The sequence below is a fragment of the Eleutherodactylus coqui genome, chromosome 6 (assembly GCF_035609145.1).
Source record: "Eleutherodactylus coqui strain aEleCoq1 chromosome 6, aEleCoq1.hap1, whole genome shotgun sequence".
Classification (NCBI taxonomy): Eukaryota; Metazoa; Chordata; class Amphibia; order Anura; family Eleutherodactylidae; genus Eleutherodactylus; species Eleutherodactylus coqui.
In genome coordinates this window covers 141,726,732-141,754,081 of record NC_089842.1, presented here as the reverse complement: position 1 = coordinate 141,754,081, position 27,350 = coordinate 141,726,732, and the positions used below count along the sequence as shown (strand labels likewise).

The window sequence follows — 27,350 nt, the reverse complement described above, 5'->3', positions numbered from 1 at the left end:
CGTTGGCTCGTTCACTTATTGTTCGGTTTAAATAGCACTCGTTTAGTCCTTCTTAGTCACTTATACAGCGAATGAGCCAACAATGTGTCTGGCTGTATAAACTCTGACACAGTTCACTCGTTCAAACGATAAATCAACTTATTTGAAAGTATTATTTCTTTGCTGGATTAGTTTTTTTCCATGATAGGCAGCTAGGGATGAGCGAGTATACTCGCTAAGGCACTACTCGCTCGAGTAATGTGCCTTAGCCGAGTATCTCCCTGCTCGTCCCTGAAGATTCGGGGGCCGCCGCGGGGCGGGGAGCTGCTTGGAAGAACGGAGGGGAGATCTCTCTCTCCCTCTCTCCCGCCCGCTCTCCCCTGCTCCCCGCTGCGACTCACCTGTCAGCCGTGGCAGCTCCCGAATCTTCAGGGACGAGCAGGGAGATACTAGGCTAAAGCACATTACTCAAGCGTGTAGTGCTTTAGCGAGTATACTCGCTCATCCTTATAGGCAGCCTATCATGCCACTCGTTCTGAAGTCTATTTTTTTGCTATAAACCTGCAATTTTAAATGAACATTGTCAGGAATCGAACTGAGAACCTCCTGTGCTCCAGTTGGTGGCCCTTACTGCTGAGCTATCCAGCCTGTGGACAGTTTCCTCATGACTCTCAGCCTTGTTCCCTGATCCCAGTTACCTAGTTCCTGCCTCCCAGTCCTGACACTGTTCCTGATTACACTTCCTATAAAAGCCTGGCCCTGCCACTCCCTCAGTGTGTGATTATTCTGCTCCACAGCACCATTTGATCAAGCTCCACTTGCCTGTTTCTCTACCATTTCCACAAGACCTACTGATACTGACTTCTGGCTTTCCTTCCAACTACACTACCCGCCTCATCCATCTGTACTGCAAACTGAGACCTCCCGTTGCTGACCCCTAGCTTCCTTGACTACTCTCCAGACCTGTGGCTATTACACCTGAGGCTCCAACCCAGTGCCTGAAATCGCTACAAACATCTATTAAAAGCAAAAAATAGATGAGTTGAAAACAGATACAAATTGATGCATACTGATACAACAGATCTGTAAAAAAACAGACTGCTGTTCTTAAAAAGCTTACTGTTGGAAAAAAACACAAATGATGACAGGACATTTCAACAGGATGCAGAAATGTGATATGAACCTAGTCTTATACTGTATATAGGATATCTTTAGCAAGTCCTGATTGGGAACACCACCTAAAAATGTATTGCATCACCTGCAGTGTTCTGTTGAACCTTCAAATAGCATCATAAAGTATCCAAATAATACTTCCCTATCCATATAGTGCCCCACATAAATACCGCAATGTACTGCCCACACAAAGTGAAATGTTATACCAGTTTACTCAAGTTTCTCCCAATGTTTCTGTCTACAAAAGCTTCCCTAGGAAATGGGGGTCGTAATTGCCCAATTTGCCACCCTCCTTAATACCAACCCTCTGAACTGAATTTCATCTCCTGCAATGATTCATCACTACTAAACCATTAGATTCATCTGACACATGAATGATCGCATTTGTGAGAATGAGTAAGATGACCACAATCCTAGCAAATCACACTTCAGTTTCTCGGAGGGTTGTGGTAAACCAAAAATTAGATATGTAGTTTGTAGACATATAATACATAAGAAGTCAGACAGATGATTTTGTATGGCTATTTATTTAGCGAGAACCTTTTTTGTGGTTGTTGGACTTAAAATACATAGAGATGTGTAGACAGTTGCTGACAATGCACTTAGCTTGCATATTTAACTGTACATTAAAAGACAATTGCAAGCAGCAGAATGTTATTGTGCTTGGATGATAGTCTTGTACAGATGGAACATGACATATAAAGCGCAAGATGTATTCTTGAAGGATGGACACAATATTTCCCAGCACTGCTCAGTCGCCATAATGAACCTTTACTTCCAACGTCCACCTACACGGCCTTTTCCGGCTCCTTTTTTGCTAAAGGGAAGATACAAGAATCATCAATAATCCTGTATAAAAATCTACTCCTGTGTTATTATTACTGCTTCTCGAAGACAAAAAAGTCTTCATTGGATTGACCTTCTTTAACTATAGGAAACTTTGCAGAGTGGATGGAATAGTGCAAGATGCATACAGGGCTTATTAGCCCCTTGGCAGAAGCCTCTGCAGACTCACACTTAGAGCATGTTGGGATGTCCTCATGCCCCCATATTTGTCACAGATTTTTGGTACAGGTTCTGCACTGAAAATATGTAACAATTTGCAGTTTAATACAGAGATGGTGCTTTGAAAATTCTATTCATGTATATTAGTAAACATCCAAGCAGAATTCAGATAATGCTTGCAGATTTTCATTGCAGATGTAACACTGTAATTGCTGCAGATTTGTAGTGAAAAGACTAATCCATGTCAGGCCTTAGCCAAAGTTGAACATTCTAGCTTGGAGCAAGTTGTACAATCCATTTGTTTAGATGGTACCTAAGGTAATAAATTCCCTGCATAAACCCAATGGTCATTATTACACAAATTAACTGAGTTATTAATGTGTTTATGTGTCTACCAGCAGAGGTATAGCATGAAGCTCCTGGGCTCCAATGCCTAATCTCAGACAGTCTCTCCCTTTTCCCCGCACACCCCTATGCACCATGAACATTCCTCTATCTGTGAGTTACCAATTGAAAAAAACAAAACATAATCTGTGGATCAATAAAACAGGAGCTGGGTCTAAGGGTGTTTTTACATAGGCATATCTGCCAGGCAATAGATGCGCAATGGGCTATCCAAGCGATAATCGTTCCTATGCTTTTATGCAGAAACAAGCATCGCTGACTGAATAGAGGTGGAGCAGGTCGGGGATCGTTCCAGTTCACCCGCCTCCATTCACAGTAAGCAGGCAGTCATTCATAAGTGAACGGCTGCCTGTTTGTATGGAACAATATATTGTTCAGTTTTCTGCATGCAGAAACTGAATGATGAATGAAAAGTTAACAACGTCTCGTTTATCGCTCAGTTGGTGCATACATTTACAGTGAAAGATAATTGTTCAGATTCTTGCTGGATTATGGGAATCCGAATGATAATCGTGCCATGTAGAGGTGTAGCTTGAAGCTCCTGGGCCCCAATGCAAAAACTGTAACAGGGCCCCCAACTATAATGCTTTATTGATGGTACTGGGCTCCCTATATGGAGAAGAGAGGCCTTATGGGCCCCCTAAGGCCCCTGGGCCCGGGTGCAACCGCATCCTCTATAGTTACGTTGGTATTATTGTATCTTGCCGCCACCAGTAAGCTAGGGATGTGACAGCCCTTCAATGGAGGGACGCCCCTGTCACACCCCTAGCTCCCATTGATGGATTGCTAAAGGTCCTTGAAGTCATTTGTGCTGTTAGCCTTACATTATTAGCTGTACATGCTGCCATGTAAAACAGCTGTAACAGGGCAGTAGTTACAGGTAATAATGTAAGGCTAACAGCACAAAGGAACGTTAACCCTCCACAACAGCCTACAATAACTGCAGACGCTGCAGCTGAGATCCGTGTCACCGTAGCAGGGTGACCAGGTGTGCAGACAGCAGCGGCGGCACCAGCGACAATGGCGACGACACAGCACAAGACAAGCAGCCAACTCCCCACCCCGGACCCATCCTCCCAGCTGCCCCAAACGTCAGTGAGCTGCCACGGCAAACTCGCCTGCGGCAGCAGACGACAACAGCATCCATGGCTCCTGACCTCCCTGAGTCCCAGACTAAGTGAGAGCTCAGGCGGAGGAGGTGGTGCCACATCACGGTCAACTTTCTGCTGCTGCAAAGCAGGGGGAAGACTTGTCCCTGAGCAGGCAGCAGAGGAAGAGGGGTAGTGACAGCGGACGGGGGGAGAGTCTGGACATTGTGCTAACTCAGGTGGAGGAGGGGGCCGTACCTCACCGCCGACACTGTGCCGCTGCTAACCGGGGGGAAGACTGGCCCCGTTGCAGGTAGCAGAGAAAGAGGGGTACTGAAGTGGACGGGGCATACTGCAACATCAGGGCCACAGGAAAAGGGCCGACTAAAAGGACCTAAGGGACACGGATACTTACAGCAGCAGCCAGGACAGCTTAAGAATAGTGGCCTGCCAGGACCTGCAGGGGAGCCTTGTCTGCGGCCAATAAGGTACAGGGGGCGTCACCCCCCTGCCACTTTTGTCTCCACCAGGAGTTCCTGGTGGCATCAAGATACAATAATCCCAGTTACGCCAGTGGTACCATGTAAAATCACTTTAAGGACTCACTGCTTCCTCTCTGGTTATTATAAGCCAAGGACAATGTGTAATAGAGAAGAACAAATCATTAACAGATGTCAGTAATTGTAGGGAAGACCTACTTGACAAGGTTAATTCTGAAAAGAATATGGCCCCACTTAGTCCTTAGTATCGGTAGAATGATTCTTACTTATGATTACAACCTTGCTGAAACTTATTGATAACATCCAGGAAACTCCAAGTTCTATGTAAACTGCAATAGTTTTGGACCATAAACCTTATGTAATGTGTCAAATAAAAATAGCAACAGAGCGAACACGTGTCCTGATCTCTGCATGCTATTTCTCCATTGCATTGCAGCTCTGTACTTCGGAAATATCCCATTATTACTTTAAAGAGGACCTCTCAGCTCTCCTGACATATCTGTTCAGTCAATACTTGTATTCCCTTTAAAATAACTTGGGGATCTTTTGTTAGAATTTAGCATTGTCATTCCTCTGTTATTCTTCCTGAAAATGGCTAAATAAATTAACAACTGTGTGTAAGTGTCAATGGGGTGTGTCTCTACATAGTCTGAAATTATCCAATCAGTGCTGACAATGTATGATAGTCCAGAGACACGTCCTATTGACAAAGAGAATGGTAATACTCAGTTGTCATTTTATTCACACAGATCCAGGAGGAAAAACAAAAGAACAGAACAATGTGGAGTTACTAGAAGGGATGCTACAGAATTGTTATTTTGTGGAGAATACTGACAGGTCATTTTCACTGCCCGCGGCTGGCGACCCTGCGTACCTGTCCATGTCTTCTCTCCTCTGTACTGGCCCACACATCCGCAGTACAGATTTCCCCATGCTGTCACCTAGTGAGAACGCGGAATCCGCAACCTTTCCAGAATTGTCATTCTGGATAGGCCGCAGATCAGACGTGCATAAATCGTTCTGAAATTGAGCATGCTGCGTTTTTTTTCCCTCCACGAACGCAAATTACAGTTGATTTCCACCCCTGTGCGTTGAACAATCACTTTTGCATTGCATCCTATGGACTGACATTGCGTTTTTTTCAATGGGACTTTCTAATGTTAAAATCGGATTGCACAAAAACTGCAAGTTTGTGCATTTGCGATTTTTGTGCAATGCAATTTTAAAATTAGAAAGTCCCATTGAAAAAAACACAGCGATATCGCATCATTGAAAAAAATGCTAGTGGGTAGAAGCCCTTACTGAGGTCTAGAGCGAACACATAGTTAATATGCCACAGGCCCTCACTGTACAGGAATCAACTCAGAAATCTAACACAGCTCATCCTGAATGGTTGGACAACGATATGAGATACATGGAAACCCTCCCAATGTCTTTGTTTACTCTTGTAGAAAAATGCCAAATGGTGAAAATGGCAGAAATCTGCAGGAAAATCACTTAGAGGTCAATTATACCATAAACATCTTATAATAGATATTTTCATTACAAGTGGAAGTGAAACATACTTACAATTTCTGTGCATGGCTTATACGGTTGTAGAGGACGTTAATCTAGAGGAAGAAGTTGTAGACTTATAAAATATGTATTATTTACAGAACGGTCGTGCTTTATCCAGGGACTAGTCAGTATTAAAAATCCAAAGCTTTATTTCATAACTATATTAAAAGAATTGCAAGCCTAACTCCATGTGCTTTGCTGACATCTTTCTGGCACCCGTGCCCTAGTCGTAGTGATAGTTGTAGAACTATAAAATATGTAGGGTATGTGTTATGGGCGTGTTGACTCATCTGAACAGTACCTCATATTTCTGTGTTTTCATCTTCTCCATGAGATCAAACTTTTCAGACTCCAGCTGATACATCCAGTCTGTGAGCTCTTTAGCTTTCTCCCTGTTACAATGAAGGACACAAAGACTCAATGCCATTAAAAGGAACCTGTCAGATATCAAAGAACGAGCCACACTTGTGCATCTCCAATGTGTTTGGCTGGATAGGATATCCATAGCCATCAGGAAACCGTCATTATTTTGAGAGGTGGGGGTTCAAGAAGTGACAGCAAATGCCAAGAGTGTAACTAAAAAATAGGAAGTGGTAGCTGGAAGCATCTGTACTTTCCTTTTCACTATGATGATGCCCAGACCCCATGTATGGCACTTATATTCAACCACTATATGTCACGATGGTCCTGTCATTGTATGGTGGTATTGATTAGTGATAGTATAGTTCTATTTGTCTTTTGTATGCAGGGTTGCCATCAGCAAATGGCGAACGTAGACAGATGCCAAGCCTTCTGAACTTGGTGGGTACATGGGGAACTGAAAAACATTTTCTTCACTTATCAAGTTGACAATGGAGTAAACAGGGGACCAACAAAGGCTAAAGGGTCCATATACTGTCCATCTGGAGTTACCCCGAACTGTCTGCTACTGAAAGATATACTCTAGGGTTAACAAACTGACAACAAATTCTATATTCAGACAGGAAACAAACCCTTGGTTTAGACAGCTATCTGCAACTGAAGTGCTTCCATGTGCTTATAAGTTACTTCTTATCACAACAATTTGCATGTTTCATGCTTCTAATTATATTCACTTGAGAGATGTGTTACACATGTCCTGCTCCTATGTGTACAACCTACTTTAGCTGGTTCTCATTCATGTGATCAATGCTTAATGGTTTGTGCCGCTCCGATAGAATCTTTCTCTTCATTTCACGACCGGTCTGTCTCTTTCCTCTCTTCTGCTCCGCCTAAGAAAGAAATAAAAGGAGGTTTACCTACAAACTCTAAGAACAGATCTAATTACTAAGGACACCGTAGATATATGAGTGCTCTATCTGGGGGGACACTATGTTGTTATACATTATATTAATGAAAATATATTTCATGATGACTTACTTTCATGAGATAGCCTCCATACTGGGCACCCATGTTGGACAGGACCTTTTTCTTCTTGGCATCATCATCAGCACGCTTTTTAGCCTCTTCTTCTTCCTTTCTCATTTTTTCTTCCTACAAAATATAAAGTTTCAGCTAAAATTGTTTGCATTAACCCACAGCTCTGAAAAATACTCCCAGAACCTGGGTTTTAGTGCAAGTGAAAGGAAAGAGGATCTATCACAAAGTCACCTGTGATGCCAACATAGATCTTCTCAGTACAGAAAAGCAAAACCAAGAATATTTACCCATGAAAAGTGGTAAAAAATGGTTTCTGACATCAGCAACCAAAGGCAGGGCCAGTCCCAGGTGTATATAGACCCTTAAGTGACAGGAACTCATGTGGCTCCCTGCCTACCCCACCATCAAATGAAGGGTGCTTTCACACCTGGGCTGGGTGGAACGTTTTCCTGCTCCATTCCAGGAGTTGGAAAGGGGAATGCCCATGGACAAAGAGTTCTGTTTCTGGACAGAACCGAACAGTGCAAGACAGACCCCATTGACTATAATGGGGTCCACCCAACTGGCCGGCTTTTGGACAGAAGACAAAGTGCTGCATGTGGTATTTTCATCGCATCTGTGACGGAACCTCCAACCGGAGGTTCCGATCCAGATGTGAAGCCTAGAAGCGTAGAACATGTGTACCTAGATTGCTATGGGTGATTAGGCCCTGGATTCTGCTCAAGTTCGTGTGGTGCTGATGCTGGCTCTGAATAGAAGTACTGCTCCTTAGGCTTGGGGGCACATACTTTATTATTAGATTACAGTATTACTGACCATGAGATGGATCCTCTGCAAGAGTGACACTATGGGAAATTGAGTAATGTGGTTCATGAGCATGTTGAAATAAGATCTATATGACTTTTGCAGTTGCTTATCAGATATGACAACTGTGCAGTATAGCTGAAACCGGATACATTTTACATTAAATATCTTACATCTACAGTTAGATTGCTTAAGACTTGCTGAAATTATTGCTTTTAAGGTCACTTCTGCTATCTTTTTTAGTAACCAAAAACGGGAACAGAACCCAAGAGAAAAATGAGCAGAACACAGACCTCAAATGTGCTAAAGTAAAACTACCTGTCTGAATGTGACCTGTTCCTGATTACTTCTGCTGTGCAATACTGGTTATAAGTGGATGACATGATACAAGGTGTACAATAAACTTTCAAGTCACATCCCTGTTACATGATACTATGTTTACTTCTGGAATACAAGGCTGAGTGCACACTTCCTATGAGTGTAGGTTGCGCCCAAAAGGCTCAGGTATAACTCGTACTGCACAGTACATGGACACAGTGGATAGACATGCATTAGCATGTCTTATTTCTCATCTGTGATATGGACAGGAATGGGACATGTGATGAGTTTTTTCACATGGACCTTCAGTCCATTTGAAAAACGCCAATATGTATGGCTCCATAGCCTATAATGGGGATGTGTGCTTCCCATGAATTAACACAGACAGCATTTTCGATCACTTTGGTTGTTGTCAGCATTACCTCCATGTTTTGCCGACACTAATTATTATAATAAAGTCAATTGTCTAAAGTCTGGTTATTTACCGCCATCCTGGCTTGTCTCTCCCGCTCCTTCTCAGTCCTGAAACGTTGTTGCTCTGCCCGTTCAGCTCTACGATGTTCCTGAAGAAGCATATCAAATAGCCTGATATTATATCTTATTTCCATAAATGAACCAAAGGTGACCATACACTTCAGATAGTTGTCAGCTATTCCCCCTGAACCCCTATACACATGCATGCTTGGCTCAACTAAGCTTACATGTGTTGGCTTATCTCGCCTAAGAAGAAAGGATCCAATACATTAAAAAGCAATGTGCCAAACCTTCTTCCTCTCAACATCTGCTTTCCAGGGAAAGTTGGGACAGCCCCATACACATTATGTAGTTGGTCAGTGTTCAACTAATGTGTATTGGCAATTGAATTCACAAAGGCCTTATGCATGAGACTTTATGAATGAGTTTGTAAATGTTTTCATCAGTATGGGGGTTACATTATCCTACAGAAATCTCCATAGCTCAGTTTGCCACTGAATGTTTGTATAGATGATTTTTGAATCCAATGTGTATGCCTATATGACAAAAATTATGCTATCCTCCATTAGATGCAATATAGAGTAGGTGCCAATTTTCCCTATAGAAATTAATGCATATAAACTGTTAGCAAGAAGGATGGGTTTAGCAGCAGAAAATACATCAGAACTCAAATGTAACATATATGAAAACATACATTACCTGCAACCTTATGGAACTTTACAAGTGCCGATTGTACAGGCATATTGTCGCGGCTCGTAAGTCCCGACAGCGTCGTGGCATGGTGGCCCTGACGCAGGCCCTGACCTGTCGCCTTGTTATGCAGGACAAGGGGTAATGCACCATGTGCAGAGACTGCTGAGTTCTGTCTCTCTTTGCTGTATGGATGCATGCTGGATTAGACATGCCTGGGAGAAGGTTGGAGGTGGGGTTCTCTAATTGCTCTGCCAGTCCCAGTCCTCAGGTGTGGAGTAGCTTTATATTCTCACCCCTTCCTTTGTTCAATGCTGCTTATTCAGCTCCATAGAGAAGTAGTGGAGAATCGAGCTCCTCTGTGCTGGGTGTACTGCTACTTCCAGACAAGGAAAGACCTCACCTCTCTGCAAGTCGTACACGCTCTTCATCTTTTCATGTTGTCAAAAATATATCCATGCCCTTCACCACTCAGTCCTAGTGGTCTGTTTCACGAAGAATCTGGAAATACGGGCTGTGTGAAATATTTTCCTGCTTTATTTAACAATAAGTGCTCATGCATCAGGATAAATGGAGAACGTGTTTCGATTACTCAAAACCTTGTTCACTTCGTCTCAACAACATATACTGATATTATGGAAGCAATGTACTTAATAGGATTAGATGGCATCATGGCTTTCTCGATGGGAACAGAGGAGTCGACCTGCCGACAAATCCTAGAAGTTTGAAAAAGGTTAATAATCAGGTCATTTTAATGAATGTTGGTTTTTAAGGAAACAGTATATGTTGTTGAGACAAGGTGAACAAGGTTCTGAGTAATTGAAACGCGTTCTCCATTTATCCTGATGCATGAGCACTAATTGTTAAACAAAGGAGGAAAATATTTCACACAGCCCGTGTTCCCAGATTTTTCGTGTTTATGTACTTACAGATAAGTTGCTGCGGTTTACTTTTCAGTTGTATTTTCTCTTTTCATTTCCGTTTTGCTTTGCTGTTCGGTTCATCTCTCCAGGGGCTTCTATAGGGACAATCAGGGCCCAGGAAGAAGACTGTGGGGCCGCATCTATCGAGGCGATTACTCCACTTCTAGGCAGGGACCCTTCCCCCCACCTGCTAGGTTAGGGCCAGGCTTCCTTCTCCCTGGAGTGGTGCTACTGTTCCACATAGTTTGGTGTGCATCTCTTTCCAGCAGAGTGTATGTTCTTTGACGCCGTGCTGAGCGTAGTACTCTTGTGTCACACACTGGTTTCCGTACACCTGTTGTGGTGTGCACTTTTCTACAGTGCATAGTATTATCAACTGCAGTGGTTGTGAACGTTACCCTGCGTCCGTGCTGAGCGTGGTGCTTGTGTGCCGCACAGACGTGACAGATATAATATAAATCTCTGGGCCCAGGTCCGAAATGTATAGCACCCGTCATGGCCCGGGTGGGACTACTACCTCTGCACTTACTACAACTATGTCCCTCCTTGAAGTGTACTGTACAGTATCATTTATTCCTGTTCATGATACCCAAGGCTGATTTTACTGTTTAGGGAAAAAATTCTAGGCATTAAGTAACCTTGTCTGAATGAAGCTACATATAGAACATGTACAATACTTTTTATGCCATTGAAACAACAAATGACTAGTTTGAATCCAATGTATTCTCTATCAATTGCAATGAATATAACCAACTATAACCTCTCTAGCTGTCGTTTCCTCGTGTGTTGTGCATAATTCAAATAGTACAGTACATACGCTTACTTCTAAGCTCTCAATCATTTTGTTAATATTCCCACAAGGGAAGAGTAATCCTATTATCTTGCTTCCAATTATCAGTACTTGCACTAATGTATCATTTATTGGCATGGCAGGCACTGAATAGATTTTTTACACTTCATTAACTTTTGCCTAGCTTAAAGCTGCTGTAAATAATAAATGCATAGTGATGTAAATAACCAAGCCCCATTGGCCTCAATAGTTTTTCAAGGAATTTACATTTAATGTCCCAGTCTATCCAAACAAATACAGTACATCTCATAAATATACATACTATCCTGCCCTTTAGGCCAATTAATTCTTCTTCTTCCTTTTTGCGTTGTTCAAAATGGACATCTATCAATGTCTGAAGTTCTAGGAGATCTTTTTCCATCCTCTTCCGATGAATATCCTAAAGTGGCAAATCACAGTAAGTAGCTTTATTCATGTAATATGTAATATTTACAGAGAAATGTTGGTAAATTTTCCTATTCCCTCAGTTTGAGATGATACATATGTCTGGATGTGTTTGGTTGCAACTCTCTTAAACTATTTCTTAGGCTGGGTTTACATATATTGGATGTGTTCAGCCAATGTTTTTACACCAGAGCCTGACACAACTGGTGCCATTTTTCTGTCTAGCACAGTTAGGCATCCGGCAAACTGATGCACCAGATGCTTCGAGCTATCCCATAGAAAATTATGGGATCAGTTCTAACATCAGTTTTCTCCTGGCGTTTCACTACAGTGCCACAGGAAAAAAAAATCTGGAGGGTCAGACATATGGGAACCGAGCCTAACTTCTAAGGAAGTGAAAGTATATTATCCAATGTCTTCCAGAAAAGCTTTTCCAGCTTTATAAAATGAGAATCTAAATAGTAATTAGAAATGTACTTAGTAAAGTCACTTACATCAAAGTCAACTCTTTCTCCCTCTGGAATTTTTGGAGGTGCAAGCTGGGGCATCATGGGTCTATGAACAAGAGAAAAGATAAGATGAAGCAAAATGACATGCTATTATATTACAGTCCTTGAGTATGGAGGTATTAAACCCTGCAATGTTAATATTTGAAACAGAAATCTATGTAGTTTTTACTTATTCCATAGTTTTAGGAAACCCTATAAGACTCTCACCGATCAGGTGAATGGGGGTCCTGTTTCTCCACCATGTAAATGGAGCTGCACTGAGCATTCGGGCTGCTGCTCTATTTATTCCTATAGCGACTGTCAGAGATAGCCAAGCACTTGATCTTGGCTGTCTCCTGCAGTCATATAGAGATGAATGGAGCAGCAGTGTGCATGCTCGACCACCACTTCATCCATTCAGGGACACTCAGGACCCCCATTTTTGTCATTAGTTGGTGTCTGACCACTGTGTCCTGCAGATAGAGGATAGCTTTCAATCTCGTGTGGTGCAGAGTGTTAAGCCAGTTGAATGCAGTCCTATGCTCTCACTCAGGACCTGAAGGTTGCGAGTTCGATCCTTGCATGGTTCAGGTACCCAGTTCAAGGATGACTCAGCCTTCCATCCTTCCGAGGTCTGTAAAATGAGTACCTAGCTTATTTACTGCCTCTTGTGTGTCTGTATGGTCACAGCACATATAGAGATCTCTATACATACTCTATGTATGCTATGATCATGCAAACACACAAGAACTAGTAAAGATGCTAAAACAGATCAATCCAATAAGAATTATGCTGCTTTACTGACCGCAAACTAGAGACACATATAATGTCTGCAACATAAAGACAGGTGTAAAGTTAGGAAAATATAACATCAGGAGAGTCAGAGATTGTGTACACCCTGACTGCAGGTCTGAGAGCTGAGTGAGTTCAGAGCCGCTGAGCCTATGAAGACATCCACTCCCCTACAGTTAAAGGGGTTGTCCCGCGAAAGCAAGTGGGGTTATACACTTCTGTATGGCCATATTAATGCACTTTGTAATATACATCGTGCATTAAATATGAGCCATACAGAAGTTATATACTCACCTTCCCTGCGCTGGCGTCCCCGTCTCCATGGTGCCGTCTAATTTCAGCGTTTAATCGCCCGATTAGACACGCTTGCGCAGAAGGGTCTTCTCCCTTCTGGTCAGTCCGGGCACGAGCGGCGTTCTGGCTCCGCCCCCTTCTACGCGTCATCGCGTAGCTCCGCCCCGTCACGTGTGCCGATTCCAGCCAATCAGGAGGCTGGAATTGGCAATGGACTGCACAGAGCCCACGGTGCACCATGGGAGAAGACCCGCGGTGCATCATGGGTGAAGATCCCGGCGGCCATCTTGGAGGAAAAGAAGGAAGAAGTTGCAGAGAGGGGATTCGGGTAAGTAAAATTTTTTTTTTAATTTCAACACATCCCTTGGGTTTGTCCTGCGTTGAACAGGGGGCCTATGCAAAAAAAACCAAACCTGTTTCGGCGCGGGACAACCCCTTTAATAAATGTCTTAGTAGCTAGAGAAGTTTCAATGCCTAATGACAAGTAGTGAATTGCATAGGGGCTGTACTTCAGCCTTAATTTACAGTCATAAAACAAAACATTTATGAAAGTATATTGCATGAATGATGAGACACACACAAGCTATTAACACATTAACTGCCATGTGAGTTATATTTAATTCACACTAGTTTTGAGCCTTTTAGCTCGTGAGTTCTATATGTCTCACGCACAAAAAACAATACAAAATAACAAATAGATTTTTCATTGAATTAGAAAAGATTGTTCTGTTTAAAAAGTTTATATTTAGAGATGAGCGAGCATACTCGCTAGGGCAAACTACTTGAGCGAGTAGTGCCTTATGCGAGTACCTGCCCGTTCGTCTCTAAAGATTCGGGGGCCGGTGGAGGAGAGCGGTGAGTTGCGGGAGTGAGCAGGGAGGAGCGGGGGGGAGAGACTGAGAGAGAGATCTCTCCCCCCATTCCTCCCCGCTCTCCCCCGCCGCTCCCCATCCCTGCCGGCACCCGAATCTTTAGAGACAAGCGGGCAGGTACTCGCATAAGGCACTACTCGCTCGAGTAGTTTGCCTTAGCGAGTACGCTCGCTCATCTCTATTTATATTCTATTTTCAAATAAAACACTGTGGCCTTAAGGAATTTTTTTTCTCTTTGTGTGGCAGTCAATGCATTAAATGAGCAAAAGTTATCAGAAAAGTTAGGTGTCTAGGGACTACATGACCTCAGAGTGTAACACAATGCATTGAATGCTCCATAGGGAACCTAGCATATTCAGTACTCCCAAGGTGGCTATTGGCAATGGCACTTTGTTGTGTTTGCTATTTTTTGAGTGTGTATTATCTCTTGATTTACAGACAGCAATACAGAATAGTAATGTTTATTAAAAGTCATATTTTAAGGTTAAGTAATTAAAGTTGTAGCTAGGCCTTCTGGGGTGAAGATTCTGTTTGCTGGCCTAGCTTTTTATTTTAATACCATGAAAAAATGCTTGTTGGCCCTGCAGTGCCTGTCCTACCAGCCTATGTCAGGGACGCAGCTACTGCTACCTATAATTTTTAAAGAATATTTACAGTTTTGACCAAGTTTGTCCTGTGTTGGCATGTTTATGAACTTCCAAAAAATTGCATTTAGTAAAAAAAAAAAGTTTAATGTGAGGAGTTTATCCTCGGATATTCTACTATATTCTTCAGTTTATGGTCTAGTAATGACAAGGCTGAACTTTAAGTTGATCTACTATACAACAAGAAATCTGATTAGCTGACACTTTAATGTGTCAGTAGAAGTAGATAACGCTTACCTTGGCCTGGGGCGCTCTTCCTCTGTTAATAAAAAGACATTATTAGAGTATTCAGCAAATAATGATATTTGACATGTGGTATGTCATAATCCTCTGCCAGTCACAAGCCTATAGGGAATGTGTTAATATTCTTAGAAGTCAGATTTTACAATTTAATATCACTTAATTTCCCATCAAACGTGTCAATTAGCAGATACTACAGTGCAGAACACTTATGCGGGGAACAGAACTGATCCGCAGTGATTCAAGCGGCACCATAATCTACCTGTCAGACGTGTATCTGCTGTGACAGCCAATGTGTTGAACATGCGGTACAGTACAAGTGTTTAATTGTTGCTTTGGATGGAATACACATGACTTATACAGAATGTTGTAGTTCCGAATACAGACATTGTCATACCATGTTTTCAGTTAAACACGATTAGATTTTTTTTCTAATTATCCTATGTTGTTACATTTCAATAGAATTTACATTGTTTTCTGGGGATCAGGTTAGAAAATCTGTCCCCTAGTTGTATTGGTTTTGCATAAGTGTATTTTTAAGAATAGACTGCTTGTAAGTCAATGGACATTTCTGTGGTAGAATATTGGCTCTAGAAGTAATGGTGGAAAATCTATTCGGGTCAGGTATCTGGGTGAGACGTATATCTACAGAGGCAGCCAAAAAATCCTTTAAGAGCTTATTCACACGACCAAGATTATCGCGCGAGTTTTGTGTGATGCGATGGGCACAAAATTTGCACGAATATGCTATCCATTCTTTTGCTGCATCGTGCGAGGAAAAAAAAGTTGCTGCATATTCTATATTTGGTCGTTCCCTTGGAATGCCTCGCCCATTAATAATAATCTTTATTTATATAGCGCCAACATATTCTGTAGTGCTTACAGTATAGGGGGAAGAGAAACAAAACCATGGTTACATGAAGTAATCAATTGATGAAAACAGTAGGGGTGAGGGTCCTGCTCCAACGAGCTTACATACTGCAAATAATGGGGTGATACAGAACTTAACCCCTTAATGACACGGCCTATTTTGGCGTTGAGGACCAAGCGATTTTTTGGTATTTTTCCATCTCCATTTTTCAAAAGCCATAACTTTTTCATTTTTCCGTGGACGCGGCCGTGTAAGGGCTTGTTTTTTGCGTGGCGATCTGTAGTTTTTATCGGTGCCACTTTTGGGTATATAGACAATATCGTAAATTTTTTTTTTTTTTTTTTTAGTGATAACAGGGAGAGAAAACGCATCAATTCTGCCATAGATTTTTTTTTTTTTTTTTACAGCGTTAATCATGCAGCATAAATGACACACTAAAATTTTTCTGCGGGTCGGTACGGTAACAACGATACCAAAATTGTTATATTTTTTTTAGGTTTTTACACTTTTTTGCAATAAAACCCCCTTTTTTTGGAAATCTTTTTTTTTTTTCTATAGCTGCATTCAAAGTCCTGTAACTTTTTTATTTTTCTATGTACGGAGCTCTTTAAGGGCTTATTTTTTGCGAGACGAGCTGTAGTTTTTATTGGTACCATTTTGGGAAATGTACGGCTTTTTTGATCACTTTTATTGCATTTTTTGTGAGGCAAAATGCTAAAAATTAGCATTTTGCCTCTGTTTTTTAGCGTTTTTTTTAACGCTTTTTGTCGTACAAAATAAAAAGCGTGTTCAACTTTTTGTACACGTCGTTACGGACGCGTCAATACCCAATATGTGGGGTTTTAGTTTTTTTTCCCTTTTTTTATGCTAATATTAGAAAAAGCATAAAAAAAGGGGTTTTTTACATTTTTTTTTTACATTTTTCTTTTTTTTACACTTTTCTTTTCTTTTTTTTATACTATTTGAGTCCCTCTGAGGGACTTACATCACTGTGCCTATGATCGCTGTCATAAGGCATGGCAGAGCTACTGCTCTGCCATGCCTTATCGCTTGTACAGCGATTATAGGCACAGGCAATACAGGACGCCAGTGTCTGGCGTCCTGTTGCCATGGTGACAGGCCGGGCTCTCGCGATAACATCGCGAGTTCCGGCCGGAGACACACAGGGATCGCGATCCCTCTGTGAACTCTTTCCCTGCCGCGATCTACTTAGATCGCGGCAGGGAAGGGGTTAACAGCGGCGGGCGCATCTCCGATGTCCCCCCGCTGTTGGAGCGGGACGCCGGCTGTGACTGACAGCCGGCTCCCGCTGCGGGATAGCGCGGGATCACATGTGATCCCGTGCTATCTCCAGGACGTACCAGGTACGTCATGTTGCGGGAAGTACCAGGCTGCCATGACGTACCAGGTACGTCCAGGAGCGGGAAGGGGTTAAAGGGGCTGGAGATGTGCACCGTATGGAAAGATGGAGAATATGGGATGCTATACACATAGATAATGGTTAGACATAAGCTGTATAGTGGCCGAATCGGTATGACTGCAGGGAGTGGTTGATGGCAGGGATTGCAGTCATAGAGGCAGAGAGCATGTTATCAGGTGAAGTAAAGAGGGGTTTGGTTTAGGAGTTGTGGTATGCCTCCCTGAAGAGGTCCGTTTTTAGAGCATGCCTGAAGTTGTGTGAGTCAGGGATTGCCGGGATAGTTTGGGGTAGCACATTCCAGAAGACTGGTGCTGCTCTGGAGAAGTCTTGGAGGTGGGAATAAGGTTAATTCGGGTTAAAGGGGCACTTATCTGATTTTGTTACCGGAGCCGAAGGCTTGGCCTAGGTGGTGGATTGAGATGAGGGAATCAATGTAGGACCGGTGAGGTGCTGTGGAGAGCTTTATGGATAGGGGTCTTGAGTTTAAATTGAATTCTGTATTTGACGGGCAGCTAATGCAGTGACCATTCGACTAGTGGCTGGACAGGAAGATGAGCCTGGCTGCAGCATTCAGGATGGATTGGAAAGGGGAGAGTCTGGAGTGGGGGAAGGCCGATCAGCAGCGAGTTGCAATAATTGAGCCGAGAGTGGATGAGTGCAACTGTGAGTGTTTTTAGCGTGCCCACGGTGAGAAAAGGGCACATTCTTGTGATGTTCTTGAGGTGCAGCTGACATGTTCGGGCCAGAGATTGGATGTAGGAGGTGAAGGAGAGATCAGAGTCGAATATAACCCCAAGACAGTGTGCGTGCTGTCTGGGAGCTATAGTGGTGCCACACACTGAGATGGAGATGTCAGGATGAGGTCGGTTAGTAGACGGCGGGAAGACCAGTAGGTTCGTTTTTGAGAGGTTCAGTTTTAGGTTGAGAGAGGAGATAGTGTTAGAGACAGCGGACAGAGAGTCGGTGATGTTTTGGAAGAAAGGTGCAGAGATGTCACGAGAGGAGGTGTATAACTGGGTGTCATCAGCATAGAAATGGTACTGAAAGCCAAATCTCCTGATAGTTTCTCCAATGGGGGCTGGGTAGATGGCGAAGAGGAGGGGTCCGAGGACTGATCATAGGGGAACCCCAACTGCAAGGGAAAGAGGAGAGGAGGTAGAGCCTGCATAGGATACGCTGAATGAGTGATCAGATAGGTAGGAGCAGAACCAGGAAAGAGCAGTGTCCTTTAGGCCGATGGAGCAAAGCAGGTTGAGGAGGAGTTTGTGGTCAACAGTGTCAAACGCAGCGGAGAGGTCGAGGAGGATCAGTAGGGAGTAGTCACTTCACTTGGCCATCAGGAGGTCGTTTGACACTTTAATCAGGGTGGTTTCTGTCGAGTGCAGAGGGGGAAGGCGGACTGTAGGGGGTCAAGAAGAGAGTTTTCTGAGAGATAGCTTATAAGGCAGGAGTAGACCAGGCATTCTAATAGTCTGAAGAGGAAAATGAGTCTTGAAATGGGTTGGCAGTTGGCAGCATAGGATGAGTCAAGAGTCGGTTTCTTTAGCAGTGGGAATATGATAGCACGTTTAAATGAATAGGAGAAGAAGCCAGAGGTCAGAGAGAGGCTGAATATAGTGGCGAGGTGGGAGATAACCACTGGGGCTAGGGACTGGAGGAGGTATGAGGGAAGAGGGTCAGTAGCGCAGTCAGTGGGGCGAACCATTATTTTCAATGAGACCTTGAAAGACATCGCATGGCACTCACATGCGAGTGAAATGCTCTGTTTCACATGTTTTCACAATGGGAAACACTAGGGATCTGAAGATTGCAATTTCACAGATGCGATGTGATTTTTAATCAAAAACACTTTGCATTACCGTGAAAATCACACATTAGCGAGCACGATATCGGGACAGGTTTCTAGGCCCCTATATCGCGCTCCCCATGTGAATGCAGCCTAAAGCCTCTAGAAAGGCTTTAATCACAGCATCAAAGATCCCTAATAGCCGGGACAGTCATCTATAATATGTGCGCAAAAATGCCTTCATAATAGGCTCGTGGGAAAGCAGCCTTATTGTTCTATCAGACACATATAGCTGACCTTTATAGAAACTAGACAACTAATTGTTTTAATAAATCAGCGGACGTCAGGACACTGAGCTCAAGTCTATTAGTGTAAGAGCCGTATTGCCTTCAAGCATTCTCATTGATCATGTATTCATTATGCTGCACACATACCACAAACCATCAGCAAGGAGGAAAGGGGCTGGCATTGTAAAGTCATTTTATGGGAACAAGCACGCTGACACAGTCAACATATCGGCTTTGAAGATGTGTAATTGCCCTCAGTTCCATTCAGTACAGAAGGAAAGGATAAGATTTACTAAGTAGAGCCAGGAAAATCACGACTGATTCCACTTCATACTATGCTTGTGTATTTACCAGTAGATACAGGCCGGATGCACACAAAAAATTTGCGCATACAATATGCAAAAGTATAGCCCATTGATTTCACTGGTTTTGTTCACATGCATGTATTTGGCCGCTCCCCAAAAACCCACAGCATGCTTTATTTTCCTGTACATTTATGCATTTCCTGTTCATTTGGGAAAAAAGCAAATCTTGAACTCATTAAACTAATTGGCCATTTCCATGGCTGAGAGCATTGGTGCTTTTTTTTTATGCTTGCGCAATTGTGCATGACTTGCACATGCAAAGTATAGTAAAAAACACAGTTGCACATGCAAATACACCATGCCCAATGCGCAAAAACGCGGCTCAAGTGGGTATACAAATACACATATGCTCATGTGAATCCGGCCTTATTGTATGTTTTTAAGGGGGTTCTCTAGGAAATGAACAAAATGTCAGCCATCTGTGCAGCCCATGAGAAGCCCCTCCTAGATGGCAAGTAGGATATGTTGATGAGACCTAAGAAGGAGGGAACAGGCAGAACCATGGGTGTGGGTGAAGACCTGGGCGAAGCCATGGGTGGAAGTGAAGACCTAGGTGGGGCCATAGGTGGGGGTGAAGACTTGGGTGGAGCCATGGGTGGAAGTGAAGATCTGGGTGGAACCATGGGTGCGCGTCAAGACCTGGGTGGAGCCATTGGTGGGGATGAAGATCTGGGCGGAGCCATTGGTGGGGGTGAAGACTTGGGCAGAGCCATGGGAGGAGGTGAAGATCACTCTATGCTTATTAGTTTCTTTATATATCTTTATAGCCATCCAAGCTTTGTTTTTCTGATAAAGAACTTTATATTCAGTTCAATGAATAAACAGTAAGAAGAGTCCTTTTAGCATTCAGATTCTCACTGGACTGCGCAAAACTGAACAGTACGCAATCAGTGTAAATACTGCAAGCGACTGATCAACAAATGATAATTCATTCCCTTATTTGTCATTAGTCATTCAGTATAAGCAGGCATAAAAATCAAATGACGATCGTCCCATGTATACAGGTAATCTTTCATCTATGAATGACAGCCTATTTACCGTGAATGGAGGAGGGCGACTGGAATTGATATCCAGCCCCCTCTGCCTCCATTCACTGAATGATATCCTTCCTATGTGAAAACATCGGAGCAATATTTGGGACAACTAAGCTCCTGGCCTCCTCCTAATGGTGGCTACAGTCAGACAGCATTTTATCACTTAATGTATAAAAAATGATTGCATAAAATTGTTTCCAATTTAGAGGGAAAAAAGCTACATTTTTGTTACGATCGTGTGGGCAAACTAAGCACGGGGGGGCCACACGATCGTACCCAGAGGACTGGGTACGCACATGGGTTTCTGACAAGCTTTAGATGGACAAATGTTTTTTTCGGCCTAATACAGTGTTACTATGTGTAGTCGCTGATGAGCTCGGCACATAAGCGCAGGCAACTGGCATATTAGTTTGTCAGAATATGGAGGTAAGACACTCTGCCTCATATACCTCATTGGATACAAGGATAGTCAAGTTTGGTACATCTTATAGTTTAAAGAGGATGCATTACCTAAATTTTTACTAATTGAAACCTGATACTGACATATTCTTTTTTGTAATCTTGCCAGTGATGAGATGAATACTGAGAAAAAATCTCCACAGAACAGGAAGTGTCCGCCTATTATGAGGTTTAGTGGTCAGAGTGAAAACTGCAACATTTCAGGATTATTTATAAAATATAGATAGTGACATGAAAAAAAACACCAAAACATTCAAAAACTTGATTTTCACAATACGCCATTTTCTGTTTATACATTTTCATTAAGATCAGCTGAAGGAATACCTTAAAATTCAGGCAAGTATATATAGATATACCGGTATATCTATGTATCTATCTATCTATATATATATATATATATATATATATATATATATATATATATATATAGATAGATATCTATATAGATATATATCTATATAGATATGTAAATACAAAACTTGAGATCAATGTAAATTTTATATTTCCTGATTCAAGATTATTACCTTCTACATGTTCTCCATATTCCTCTGCACCAGCAGAATGGCATGACAGACAGCAGAATGGCAGGAGATGCAGGCAATAACAAGATGGCAAAGAGCAGCAGCAGGGCAAGCCAAGTAGACAGGTGTGGACATAAATGTGGAACATACAGAACAGGAAACAAATCACAAGCTACAATAAATAATGTCACACATAGCAACACGGGTATAAGATGAGCAATGCATTGTTCTGCTTCAGAGTACCTGTTGCTGCAAACTATTATCACTTCTCAGACAGTTTGCATGTTGGATGCAGTGCAGCCCCCACTGTCTCCGTCCCTATTGCAGTTTCACTGAAACACTTCATTGAATTCAATGAATAGCCAAGCGCTGCCTGTGATTGGCTGAGCTCTGTGACCAATCATAGGCAGCGCTCAGCTGTCATTGAATGAATGGCTGAACGCTGAGCCAATCAGATACAGCCCTTTCAGCAGGCAGCCCCATTGAAATCAATGGGAGAACATCGCGATACTTTGCCACAGCTGTGGCAGGGGATTCTTTACTCCCCATCGGGAGTGCGATCAACACTGAACACTGTGACAGTGCTGTCACAGTGTTTATTGACAAGAGGACTCCCCACTGGGGAATATTGACACGTACGGACCTATGGGGCACACGTGTCCTATGTTTTGCATGTGCGCGTGTTTGCGCGCCTGTAAAACACGGACATGTAAACACATCATAGGGAAACCAATGGTTCAAAAAGCTGCGCGGTTTTGTGCACACAATTGTACGCATGAACACACCCTTGTGTGAACAAGGCCTCAGGGAGAGAATTTTATAAGCAGTGTTGGTACTCCAGAGTCGAAATCTCTATTGACTTGTAATAATTGTGTGTGCAGCAAAATCTTGTATAGATTTAATATGAAATGTCCTAATTAGTATAGTATTTTCTGTGTGAATATATATCTGGGTATGGGCTGAGAATGGAGAGATCTGTGCAGTGTATAATCAGTAGTTGTCATTGTGAGGGACAAAGGAGTTACAGAGTGTACAACTAATAATCTCTGGGACTATAATCAGTGAGAGCCGACAGCTGCCAATTTCACCGTGGATCTTCTATGTATTAAAAGCTTTAGACAAGAAACGTATTCAGCTCTAATAGTTACCACAATAATTTTCAGGAGGAGAGCAGAGCGTATTGTTCCAATGTTCCTCAATAGGATTACTGATAGAAAGAACATAAACCTGCCTCAATCACTTCTTTTTCTCAACTCTCTCTTGATTTGAGAACCTTAAAAACCTAAAATCTACATCCAAGTTTAGTTTTACGAGTTCTCTTATTTAGGACTCCTTTAATAAAGGTTTAAACAAAAAGTGTCCACCAGATATGAAAATGTGTCGGAAATTACTCTTTGTCCAGGCTGTAAATGAGGAAGCTTTTTCTGCCTCTATGTCAGCAGGAAGTGCCAGCACCCTGTCAACCACCAATCAGCTACCAAAAAAGTATTTACAGTAAATACTCCCATCCTGCTGAGCTGCATACAATCAATAGTATCATAATGTTGAATATCATTAATTTACTATTTTTTAACCCCTTTATATACAGTAGGGACTTTTAAGACTTTTAGCAGTTCTTGCACTTGCTACATCTTACTTCATCCATCACAAGTGACCGTTTAGCTGGATTAAACGTAGTGACGCAAGATCAACATAGCTGTGTATGGAGAGTAAGATAGCTCTTGTGATGGAAACATGATGCACATACAATTACCTTCTCCAGCTTCTTCTATGGGTTCTTCTGTTAAGTGCAACATCATAGCAGCAGCAATGGAGGCAGCGGCAGAGCAGCAGATCATAGCCAAGCAATAAAGACAGAGGGAAGAAGCCGTGGTTTAACATGTGTTAAATGACAATAGACATACAATTACTAAATCTGCTCACACTCAAGAACATGTGGTCTACTGGACTTTTTACCAAATGACCTCATCTGCATTCAACTTGCTGATCAAGCTCAATAACTGGATCACGTAGGATCAAAGAGATGCTTTCAGATGATAAAAGCAGTATAAATTTATTTAATTTAGCAACAAAAAAGCTATAAACTCAGACATACTGTAATATACTGTATTCAATTACTGACTGCTTTGCTAGCAGTTTAGTCCAAGGTATATAGTTGTGTCTATTATATCTACAATATGCACTGACTGGCACCTTGGTTACATTGTCCAGGAAAAGGGGATATCATCTACAGTAATAGATAGGCTAACCTTAGACTTTAATTTATAGCATAAAATTGAGATATTTCTGCATACCATATAATATTCAGTAAACTTACTATCTTGTATTGATTTTAGGCTATGTTAAGAAATGCTCCTGATGTATATACCATACATGCCCATAGCCTATAATGAACCCAACTTATGCCAAGAGTGGGACAGTGTAAAAAAGTATACTGTTTGGTATACATATTTTTTATAATGGGCGTCAGTGGGCAACATTTACATCTGTATGGCACCCCTATCAGTGCATCGTATGGCAATATAAGGGCTGTTCATCATGTATACAATGAAAGGATAATCCTGACAAGGGTTAAGCGAACTGAACTTTGCTAAAAGTTCGGTTTGGCACAAACCCAAACCTTGGACAATTTGTCTCAGCTGAACCCATTAAACTTCTTCTTTTTCCTTCTTTTCTGTCTTCTGCTTTCCCTTTTTTTATAAGAAAGAAACAGAATAAGGAAAAAGAAGGAGAAGGGAAAAGATTATTCTGTCATTTGTCTTCTTTTTCCTTTTTCTTCTTTTACCTTCTTTTTTCTTCTCCTTTTTTCCCTGCCTTTTCTTCTCTTTTCCACCTTCTTTCTTCTTCAATAGCTTTGCCTTAAAAACAGCTTGGAAGTACTTTGATACGCTCCTTATTATACAGGGCTTATAGCTCTTAGTGCTGTACACCAGTTTTAGTGGTATTGTGACGTTCTGGTTCGCTTCCAACTATTTCAGACTGAACCAAACTTTTTGGCCAAATTTGGCAAAGCAGCCGAATGGGACTTTTGAAAAGTTCACTCATCACTAACTCTGACATATGCAACTGCTATCTATACAGATGTATACATTGGCTATTGACTCTATTGTACAAAAAAGTATATCCACCATACTTTTTTGTGTTTTTGGTTTTTGAAGTGAGCTGTGCATCTCTGTATATGCCACCTTTCTTATAGATACTGCAAAACTATAATTCTTGGGGTACACTGACAGCCTATAGCATTCGACTAAAATAAAAAGTATGACCACTGTATGTCATTCAAATTGCTCTATTTTGGGACCAGAAGAAATTCAGTAGTCCGAGGCATTGTTGGGGATATCAATCCCCCAGAGGAGACTACAACAAGCCAAAGCAAAGCATATGTAAGTAATACATTGTCAACTAAAATTAGCACTCAGGAAATTAACCCTCTGCAAGGAAGTGCACAATGATACTTTTATTTCCTGTGAAACCTACGTTCAGTGTTGTGCTTCATTTCAATACCTTCCTGTGACACTGACTGCAGTTTTATAACACCACTATGATCTAAGGATTGGCGCATATGAGATCCTTAACATGACTAGTCTGTAAGTGCTGTGTCACCTGTGTCTATCGTGTTTCCCCAAAAATAAGACCCTGTCTTATATTAATTTTTTGCTCCAAATTAGGCACTGGGTCTTATTTTTTGGAGATGTCTTATTATACTTTCCGTCCCTGAGCCACGGCATTGATTGGCCAATTCATAAATCCTGCCCCCACAATGCGATAGCTGTGATTGGTTCTCAAGTGCAGCCAAGCAAATCAATGCAGCACTGGATGAACCAATCACAGCCATCGCATTGGTTCATCGATTGCTGCATTGATTGGCTGAGCAGCGCTTGAGAACCAATCTGAGCCATAACTTCCTGGAGGAAGGATTTATGAATCCCGCAACCAGGAAGCAATCTTCTGTGGGCAGCCGAGGACTGCAGGAAGCATGCTGGAGCTCCAGAGAGCAGCGGGAGGGACCTGGACTGAGCCTTCTGGGTAATGTATTGTTTTCTTCTTATGTAATGTTTTCAGGGTAGGGCTTATATTTCAAGCCTTCCCGAAAATCCCAAAAAATCGTGGTAGGGCTTATTGTTGGGCTAGGTCTTATTAACCTTATCCATATCTGTACTTTCATTACTAAGTCTGCCATTTATTACTTGTTCTTTCTACCTGCTTTGTATAAACACACAACTTCATCCATACTATGAATCATTTTCATATGGTAAAACAGGAAAGCAAAGCATTAATACCTGCTGCCTCCTCCGGCTCAGGCTCCTCAGCCACTGCCCAGCACAAAGAAAAGGCAAAAACAGCATAGAAGAATTGTCAGTAAAACAGCAGCTTAAGCATTATGCTAGAAACGAGTCTTAGCAGACAGGCAGGACAATGTGCCACATGCATCCATGTATTCCATATAAAGTCATGTTCATCAGCTCAAGCCTGTCATGCAGGTATCAGATCTGAAGTAGAATCTCTTTTTCAATGAGAACAAACAACAATTCTATACATTTTTCTATCTATTCTGAAAGAATTGTGCATCCTTTCAAAAAAATCAGTATTTGCCCTTTTTTTTACACTCCAGTCAATGAAGTATAAAAGGATTAACCCTGACCATCTGTCAACCTTGACCATGTATTGGTTCTTGCATAATTATCATTTATCAATTATCTTAGAAATGGGTGATACGTTTAATTTATAGGATACTTTATGCTGCAGCAATTCTACAGCATTGCTGCTACATGTAAACACACCCTTAAAGGGAATCTGTCAGTTTGAAAATGCAGTCCAAACTGGAGGCATGATGTTATAGAGCAGGAAGAGCCGAGCAGATTGATATATAGTTTATGGGGAAAGATTCAGTATAACTTGTGTTGTATTCATTTATATCTCTGCTCACTCTGAGTTGAACAGTCCAATGGGAGGTCCAGTGACTATACATACTCAGATAGTTGTCGATCACTGATAGGACCGCCCACTGGACTCCTACACTCAAATGAGCTGAGATGTAAATGAATAAAACACAAGTTATACTGAATCTTTCCCCATAAAGCTTTATATCAATCTGCTCAGCAGCTGCGGCTTTATAACATGATGCCTGCAGTTTGGACAGCATTTTTGAGATGGCATACTCCTTTTAACCCTTTCCAATCCACTGCCTGACCTCTGAAGACATTACGATTTAAGGCTGTACAGCTCCGATGTTGGAAGACATTCATCGGGGTTCTCTTACTGTATATTGCCAGCCTCTCTGCTGTCAGAGCCTATCCAATGTATCACCTCATGCAGTACTGGCTTTAGCCAGCATATAGCGCCATTGTATAACGGCAGAAAAAGAGTAAGCCCCCTAGGAAAACCAGGAAACAAATTGCATTCGAAAGTGTTAAAGGGGTTCCTCATATGATTGTAAGAGATAAAGCACAGTTTGTTATGACCAGATGGTCTCAAAGTCACATTTTCGCTGTGCCAATGTCACAGTAGGAGAAAACCTGGCAGAAGTCATTCCACGTCAGTGCCCATTCCCAGGAATATAAAATTATATTTAAAATAAGATTCTTAATCCCCACAATAGAGAGAATTAAACATTTTTAAAACTATAGACCCAGAAAGACATTTTATTTTTCTGCGCTGAATATTGGGTTGAATGATGATCTTAGGTAAATTAGCATTATGTGAAGTATAGTCTCACCTTCTTCTTCCTG

The 27,350-nt window shown here is 42.0% G+C and overlaps 1 protein-coding gene across 3 annotated transcripts; it reads right to left on the bottom strand.

The window, feature by feature from the left end:
* Positions 1–1,660: 1,660 nt before the first annotated feature.
* Positions 1,661–27,350, bottom strand: TNNT1 (troponin T1, slow skeletal type). 3 transcript variants are annotated; one of them, XM_066605781.1, is made up of 11 exons: positions 23,375–23,398; positions 21,625–21,648; positions 14,876–14,897; positions 12,043–12,103; positions 11,427–11,543; positions 8,713–8,790; positions 7,106–7,219; positions 6,848–6,957; positions 6,009–6,099; positions 5,716–5,760; positions 1,661–1,969 (listed from the first exon to the last, which is right to left on the bottom strand). In XM_066605781.1, exons 4-10 carry the CDS (start codon positions 12,097–12,099, stop codon positions 5,716–5,718), a joined length of 612 nt encoding a protein of 203 aa, XP_066461878.1. In that variant the 5' UTR covers positions 12,100–12,103; positions 14,876–14,897; positions 21,625–21,648; positions 23,375–23,398; the 3' UTR covers positions 1,661–1,969. The 3 variants fall into 3 exon arrangements, with proteins under 3 accessions (XP_066461878.1, XP_066461875.1, XP_066461877.1); XM_066605778.1 differs by having other exon boundaries at positions 5,720–5,760; XM_066605780.1 differs by lacking the exons at positions 21,625–21,648; positions 23,375–23,398 and adding an exon at positions 27,338–27,350 and having other exon boundaries at positions 5,720–5,760.